The sequence below is a fragment of the Typha angustifolia genome, chromosome 7, assembly GCF_048772165.1.
Source record: "Typha angustifolia cultivar Huaian chromosome 7, ASM4877216v1, whole genome shotgun sequence".
In the NCBI taxonomy this organism is placed as follows: domain Eukaryota; kingdom Viridiplantae; phylum Streptophyta; class Magnoliopsida; order Poales; family Typhaceae; genus Typha; species Typha angustifolia.
In genome coordinates, this window is record NC_133245.1 from 6,661,716 (window position 1) to 6,669,557 (window position 7,842).

The window sequence follows — 7,842 nt, forward strand, 5'->3', positions numbered from 1 at the left end:
CTCCTTGAGGAGAAAACAACCAGTGATACTCTTAGAGATCATTATAGAGTTTACAACCTTTTGCGCAATTACTTGATTATCTAAAATTTGCCTACCTGGGATGAAGGCGCATTGAGCCTTGGTTATGCTCTCCTTCAGAAATAACTTCATTCAATTTGCTAGCAGTTTTATGATGATCTTCAACATGATATCGCAGAGGCTGATGGGGCAATAATCCTTTATTCCTAATGCATTAGACTTCTTCGGGATGAGAATGACGTTGGTGAAGTTGGTTTCTCACTCCAATTGGATTTGGTTGAAGAGACGAGACACCATATTGTAGACCATGGTTTTGAGTTCTGGCCACATGAGCTGGAAGAACCTTGTGTTGAGGTCGTCGGGTCCGGCAGCACAGTCAAGAGCGAAGTCTTTAATCACCGAGGATATCTCTTCCATAGTTGGGCATTCACAGAGCTTTCCATGCTGGTCTGGAGGTTTGCCAGCTTGGTTGAACTTATGGAAGAGAGCATGGGAGAAGATTGATGGAGGGTTAGTAGAGGTCCGGTTGAACGACTCTGAAGAACGAAACTCTCTTCCCGTTAAGCGGGACTGACCATGCGTTATATGGCCATCAATCCGCAGGAAGTTGACGGAGTTCCTCCGCTTTCTTGCCGTGGCTAAGGCATGAAAGTAGCTATTGTTTCGGTCACCACAGGCTAGCCACTTTGCTCTGGAGTGCTGGTGCCAGTATACTTCATGTTTGAGCAGTATATCCTCGTATTACGAACGTAGGGTTTGTTCCTTGAACCAATCTTCATCACTACAAGCATTGGATTGGAGATTCATGATTTCCTCCTCTAGAGCTTTCATCTTTCTCGTAATGCTCCCTACATGGGTTGAAACCCAGTGGCGCAGCTTCCTCGTTAGGGTGGCTACTTGCTTTGAGATGTTGCCTTCCGGCATGAGATTGTTGCATGCTTCCTTACAGAAAGGGAGGAAGGAGTCTACTTTGGCCCCCTGGTTTTCAAAACAAAATTTCCTACAGTGATGGGATCTTGCAGGATCTGTCTCAAGGAGGATTGGATTGTGATCACTGGTAATAGTCAAGAGATGGACTTTTGCAATTGGAAACCGGTTGCACCAGTCCATCCTTGCTAGAGCTCTATCTAGACGCTGCCTGACTCTATTCGAGTTGGAGCGCCTATTGGACCAGGTATAGGCTGGGCCAGCGTACCTAAGATCTATTACTTTATTGATGTTGCTGATGAACTCCTTTAGTCTGCTCTGATTAGTAGGAAGGCCCCTGTCTTTCTCTGAAGGGCTTGCAATGTCGTTGAAGTCTCCTATGCAGCATAGAGGAGCATCTTGGTTTGAGGCATATGAGGAGATATTATCCCATAGAGGCTAACTTCCAGTATGGTAAGGACTACCATAGATGCCACCAAATGTCCATCCAGCATCCTGGTAGGAGTCTCCAATTTTGGCAAAAATGAAGCTAGGGTTGGATGCTATGACCTCAATCAATAGATCGTCATGCCAAAGAAGCCAAAGTCCTCCGGCTCTGCCCGATGAAGGAACAATATGGGAGTTGTGAAGAGGGAGAGAAGAAATAATGGCTTTGGATTTGTCGAAGTCACATTTTGTTTCTGAGATGAAGACCATGATAGCCTTCGTGCTGTGGAGGATACACATTAAGTTTCGGATTGTCGAGAGTCATCTATCCCCTCGACAATTCCAAGCTATTATCTTCATTTCGGGTTTGGCGGCGAGGGGAGAGTCGCCCCCTGTAGTTCATTAGTGACTGTAATGGCTTCATCCAAACTTTCTGTTGTTACCGGAGTTGAGTCTGACTTCCTTTTTTAGGGAGGAGGGGGACCAATTGATCCAGGGCTTTCCTCTTCCCCGGGGAGCAAATGGTGCTAGTGGGTGTCGGCTTCGATCTCGCATTATAAAAGATTAAAGTATTTTCAATGTGGTGCAGCGTTACAGGAACAGTGGAGAAGGGACTTTGCATGGAATTAGACATGGGTGTAGGAATAGTCTCATTGGGTTATGTCTGGGCAGGGACCGAGATAAATAGATTTCTAGGTTCCTTTGTTCTAAGTAGGCGAGGTATTAAAGGAGTCAATCAAGTTGATGGGTATTGAGATGAGTGTCACATTTTTATTGGCCTGGGGGTTAGAGACAGCAGTTTTGATGGGCTCCGGATCAGAGTGTAGCTTCGCTTTTATGACAGCTGTGATGGGTGGCGTGTTAGAGCTGGCCGGTGAGTGTATAACGTGTTAGAGCACATTATCATAACTGTATGTTAGAAAATATATGTATATAGTTTTATATGCTACAAATATTATATGATTGTCTAGTGATTAAAGATTTGAAAATCATCTAACCTTATTTTAGAGAAAAAGAAAAAGAGAGTTGAGAATATAAATATTATTTGATATTTTTTTATTAAAAAAACAAAGAGGTGTGAAATATTAGATAGATGAGAGAGAGTCAAAGTGAGTATACAAAAGTGATCACTAATTTTGGGAGTTTAAATATATTAATACTAAATAATAGGGTATATATTTTTATATTATGTTTAAATTTTAAATCATAATCTTAGAGTTACAATATTGGATTTCTTCTGAGGGGTAAAACCGAATCAAATATATATCCGGTGGTTCTTAACTCATCTTTATTCATATTTTTTGTTCCATTATGGATTCCAATAAAAATATTGGACGAATAATAAAATTTAAATATATATTAAATAAATTGACACAAAAATTTTCGTATATGGATCGATTAATTTTTGAATAGATGATCGGATCTTAAATAGATATGGATCAAATTTAAATAGATTAGGAAATTATTCTTGATACAATTAATACAAAATTCTAAGAATTTTTAAAAAAATTGAATCTCAAATACATATAAAATTAATAAAATCAATCTCTACAGATAATATAAAATACATTATTCATACCAAAGAAGTATTCACTATCTAAATAAGCAAAATAAAAGTTATAAATTATTCAAAAAAATATGCAGATAAACATATATATAATATCTATATCTATATTCAAAAAATTATATCGAACCCATAACGTATATCCAATCGAGCTTTTTTTTTATAAAAAAAAGTTAACCTTATCCAAATTTGTATTCGAGTTTTTATCTATTTTTAAATTATATGTATTCAATACTATATCTGAGTCAAATAAAAAAAATTTATCCAAATTCGATCTAGATTGCATTGGATAGCGGATCGGATTAGGTTAATATAGACCAATTTGCACCCGTAGTTTCTCCCGAATTTAGATATGCAGTAGTTGTTACTTATAATATGAACTTTTAATCTTCAAATATTAAAGGTTATGGGTTAATGCGATCAAAGCTAATATTCTTATTTGAATTGATAAAATATTTGATTGAATACCATCGTTCAACCCTTCCTCTAGAAGCAGTAAAACTGAGTTCAAACCCTAATAGAAGCATTAGAGCAATATTTATACAGATAGAATATTTTTTATTTTTTAGTTCATAACCTAAACTTTTTTTGCGTTACGATATTACCCCTAAAAATATTTAGAAGTGTTACTAAAAACTGATAATAGTTCAAGAGTACAAATGTAATCAACTAAATAAAGAAAACTAAATAATAATAATAATAATAATAAAATGTTTATTTATCTTTGTAATAAAAAAATATTATATTATGTTCTATTTCTATAAAACAGTCTGACTCACTGCACCACCCCTCCATTTTTTAAACGTTAGTTTTTGGAAGACTCCCTTCCTCTCCTCTTTTTATATATACCCCACTCCCCTTTCCTCCACCCTTTGGCCTTTTTCCCACCTCACCTCTCCTTTCCTTCTTCCGAGAAGAAAGAACGAGAGAAAGAGAGAGAGAGAGAATCCCACTTCCTCTCCTAGTTTGGCAACATGGGTTCTTCGCCTGTCCTCGTCCTCCTCCTCTTCTTGTCCTCCTTTCTCCTCTTCACAGCGCCCACATTTGGTAATCCAGAGCTTAGAGCTCTCATGGAGTTGAAGGCTGCTTTGGATCCAACAGGGCAGTTGCTGAGCTCGTGGACGAGCGGAGGAGACCCATGTCGTGGTGCCTTCGAGGGAGTTGCGTGCAACGAGCATGGGAAAGTAGCCAATATATCGCTCCAGGGGAAGGGGCTCTCCGGCTCCATTTCACCTGCCCTGGCCGAGCTCAGATGCCTCTCGGGTCTCTACCTCCATTACAACGCGCTCACGGGAGAGATACCAAGAGAGATCGCGAACCTGACCGAGCTAAGCGATCTCTATTTGAATGTTAATAACTTCTCCGGCAGCATTCCTGCGGAAATCGGTAGCATGGTCAGTCTCCAAGGTGAGTTGGAAGAGAAGAAACAAGAAATAGATTTTTGACAAAATTTTCACTTGGGTTTGTCAAGTTATTATGATTAGAGCGAGCATTTTGCTCTCTTGGTTTTCTGAGACCTTTCTCTTTCTTCCATTGCTCTCGTGCAGTTCTGCAGCTCTGCTATAACCAGTTGACAGGCAGCATACCTACCCAGCTGGGGCTATTGAAGAAGCTTAGTGTGCTGGCTCTGCAATCTAATCACTTAACTGGTGCAATCCCTGCTAGCTTAGGAGATCTCACTCAGTTGATGAGGTTGGATTTGAGCTTCAACCGGCTCTTTGGTTCCATTCCCATTAAATTAGCCCAACTAGCTCAGTTGGTAGTCTTAGATGTCCGGAACAACTCACTATCTGGCAGTGTCCCTTCAGGTATCTTGCTTTCTTTTCCTTTGGATTAACATGATATCCATACTTTAGCTCCATTTGTTAACTTACTAGTTTGTTTGTTTGTTTGTTTTTTTTTTCTTTAATTCTTGGATGAAGATTTGAAGAAACTGCAAGAAGGATTCCAGTATGGAAACAACAATGATCTTTGTGGGACTGGGTTCTCTTCTCTCAGAGTTTGCACTTCTGCTGATCTGCTCAACCCCAACAGGCCTGAGCCTTTTGGTGCCGGCATCCCGCAGTCGGTTGGTCTCGATGCACATTGCAATACCACTCACTGCTCTAACACTTTGAAGTCGTCGGCAGTGGCCGTCATTGTTGTCGTCGTCGTCGTCTTTGGAATGATGGCATTTGGGCTTTTTGCTTATTTGTGGTACCGCCGCCACAAACAGAAGATTGGTAGTTTGTTGGATGTTTCAGGCGATCGGCGTAGCACTGGCCAGAGCAAGGACTCGTATCGGCGAAGTGCCTCTTCACTCATTAGTGTGGAATATTCAAGTGGTTGGGATCCATTGGCCGATGGGAGGAGCGGAGTTGGGTTCTCTCAGGAGGTCTCACAGAGCTTTAGGTTCAATCTAGAGGAGGTGGAGTCGGCCACCGAGTACTTCTCACAGGTGAATTTGCTCGGAAAGAAGGGCAATTTTGCTGCAACTTATAAAGGGACCTTACGAGACGGGACTATGGTGGCAGTGAAGAGAATAAGCAAGACAAGCTGCAAATCAGAAGAGGTTGAGTTCCTCATGGGATTGAAGACTCTGACTTCATTGACGCACGAGAATCTTGTAGGGTTGAGGGGATTCTGCTGCTCAAGAGGAAGGGGGGAGTGCTTTCTTATCTATGATTTCATTCCAAATGGCAGCTTGTCGCAGTATCTGGATACGGATGATGATAAGAATGGCCATGTTCTTGAGTGGTCGACTAGAGTTTCTATCATCAAAGGCATTGCTAAAGGTACTGTAAAGTTGCATCTCTTGTCAATATCCAGTTATCTTTCTGTTCATAGATAGTAACATAAAGTTGTGCATCTTGCTTGTTTACGTTTCTGTTCTTGATAGTGATTGTCATCTGAATTGCATCCCATTATTGATGCTTGTCGATGAAAGTTGTCCTCACATTGTCATCAAATCTAGAGCAGCAAAACAAAAACAAAGAAAATTCTAGGCTTGCATTCTTTGAAAAGCAAGAATCCCTCTTAAGAAGTTAGGGATCTATCATAGATACCACATAAAAGACAAAATGTGACAGATCAGAATACCGTATTGCCATGAGAAACCAAGTGGACCTATTGAAAAATCAGTACAGACACCCAAATTTCATATTTACCCTACAAAACATTACACTATTATTAGTTTGCAACATCTGAAGTATACTCCTTATTGCAACATCTTAAGTATACTCCTTATTGTTTAAGTGATATCTGTCTCTTGAGTGGCATTTTTGTACACCCCACTAGGATTTTGAGGGAGAGCCCAAAACTTTTAAAAATAATTGGGCTACTTGTGACATTTCTATCCTTTTACTGGTGCTTCTAATAGACACTAAGGTTCTTGCAGGGGAATCTGATGTTTTGAAAAGGAGGGCCAGATCTAGGTTTTTTTTTTAATTTTTTTTTCCGTTGGTAGAAGTATAACAAGCCCCTTAGAATTGAATACTAGAATCGCAGTTATAGCAGTTAGAAATTATCTAAAGTTTGTGTTGAATTTTCCTCACTTCATCCAGTAAAAGAAATTACAGCCACTTCATTTCCTTTCTTCATTATCCAATTCGACATAGAAACAAAATAATAGATAAAAACTATAGAGAGGACAGTTATTTATTTATTTTAGTTGTTTTGATTGACACAGCTTGATAACTTCTCTTTCTTATCCAGGGATAGAGTATTTACACAGTAGTAGGCCAAACAAGCCCTCTCTAGTTCACCAAGATATATCGGCAGAGAATGTTCTACTCAACTACAATTTCAAGCCTTTAATATCTGGCTCTGGTTTGCACAAGCTCTTAGCTGATGATGTTGTCTTCTCTGGCCTCAAGGCTAGTGCTGCAATGGGTTACTTGGCCCCGGAGTACACTACCACGGGGCGGTTCACAGAAAAGAGTGATGTCTTCGCCTTCGGTGTTCTTGTCTTCCAGATACTTACAGGGAAGAGGAAGACTACACACTTGCGGCTAGGAGCTGAATCCGGTAAGCTTGAAGATCTTATTGATGAGAACTTAAAGGGCAACTTCTCCAAACCAGAGGCTGCTAAATTAGCAGGCATTGCATTGGTTTGCACAAGTGAAACTCCAAGCCACAGGCCAACAATGGAGGCATTGCTTCAGGAGTTGAACAAGTGACATATTTTAAGAGAAATGGGAATGTACCTGATCACTAATCACTGTAGTAGAAGCATGTTAGTGTTAATTAATCACTTAGGATCTTGAGATCTTATCATGTACTCGTTTTGTCTATTGACTTTTAACCTTTTTTTGGGTCCGGAAGCATGTGATCTGCCAAGGCTCTTGATAGAAGAGAAAGAAAGCAGATGAAGACAGCTCTTGCAACTTTTTTTCACCCTTGTGCATCAATGTACTATCTGAATCGCATATTGCATACTGTTAATTTATTCCATGGAGAGAGCTGAGGTTGATGGGCAACATGTGAGTCCAAGGTGTTGTTTTATGTAGTTATGTTTCCTATGTGCTCACAGGAAATGACAAATGAGTGCCTGTGGGGGGAATAGTCTGCCGCACTGAGCTGTTCATGAATGATGATTCTGTGAGATGTCCAAATTGAGTTTTTGGCCTAACTCCCCTCTCCCAAATTTATGTACCAAAATGGATCACACCAAACTTAATATCAAAAGGGATTGAGATTTTGGCCTAACTCCTCCCCCCCACCCAAATTTATGTACCAAAATGGATCACACCAAACTTAATATCAAAAGGGATTTATTTTTCTATAGCTGTCCGTAAAATGCTGAAAGTTCAGCATTTTATTTTTTAATAGTAAAGCATCGTTAAGTTTAGTATTTTTATCTGATCTTAAAACATTGAACTTAGTACCATTTTATAAGCAGAAACGTAATTCTTTTGACTATAGTTTTG

At 39.7% G+C, this 7,842-nt stretch overlaps 2 protein-coding genes across 2 annotated transcripts; one reads left to right on the forward strand and one right to left on the reverse strand.

Annotated features, from left to right (window-relative positions):
- Positions 1–276: 276 nt before the first annotated feature.
- LOC140762188 (uncharacterized) lies at positions 277–1,641 on the reverse strand. Its single transcript, XM_073099821.1, has 3 exons — positions 1,389–1,641; positions 768–1,322; positions 277–656 (listed from the first exon to the last, which is right to left on the reverse strand). Exons 1-3 carry the CDS (start codon positions 1,639–1,641, stop codon positions 277–279), a joined length of 1,188 nt encoding a protein of 395 aa, XP_072955922.1.
- Positions 1,642–3,818: 2,177 nt separating this feature from the next.
- On the forward strand, positions 3,819–7,430 carry LOC140762040 (uncharacterized). Its single transcript, XM_073099642.1, has 4 exons — positions 3,819–4,342; positions 4,483–4,743; positions 4,858–5,709; positions 6,629–7,430. Exons 1-4 carry the CDS (start codon positions 3,910–3,912, stop codon positions 7,090–7,092), a joined length of 2,010 nt encoding a protein of 669 aa, XP_072955743.1. The 5' UTR covers positions 3,819–3,909; the 3' UTR covers positions 7,093–7,430.
- The last annotated feature ends 412 nt before the right edge of the window (positions 7,431–7,842 follow it).

Bases quoted from the DNA above. Each gene is read 5' to 3' on its own strand.
- LOC140762040 (XM_073099642.1), top strand. From the start codon at position 3,910: ATGGGTTCTTCGCCTGTCCTCGTCCTCCTCCTCTTCTTGTCCTCCTTT. The intron at 4,343-4,482 runs GTGAGTTGGAAG...GCTCTCGTGCAG, and splicing joins TAGCATGGTCAGTCTCCAAG to TTCTGCAGCTCTGCTATAAC. The intron at 5,710-6,628 runs GTACTGTAAAGT...TTTCTTATCCAG, and splicing joins CATCAAAGGCATTGCTAAAG to GGATAGAGTATTTACACAGT.
- LOC140762188 (XM_073099821.1), bottom strand. From the start codon at position 1,641: ATGGTCTTCATCTCAGAAACAAAATGTGACTTCGACAAATCCAAAGCC. The intron at 1,323-1,388 runs GTTAGCCTCTAT...TATGCTGCATAG, and splicing joins TAGTCCTTACCATACTGGAA to GAGACTTCAACGACATTGCA. The intron at 657-767 runs GTTCGTAATACG...TTCATGCCTTAG, and splicing joins GTTCAAGGAACAAACCCTAC to CCACGGCAAGAAAGCGGAGG.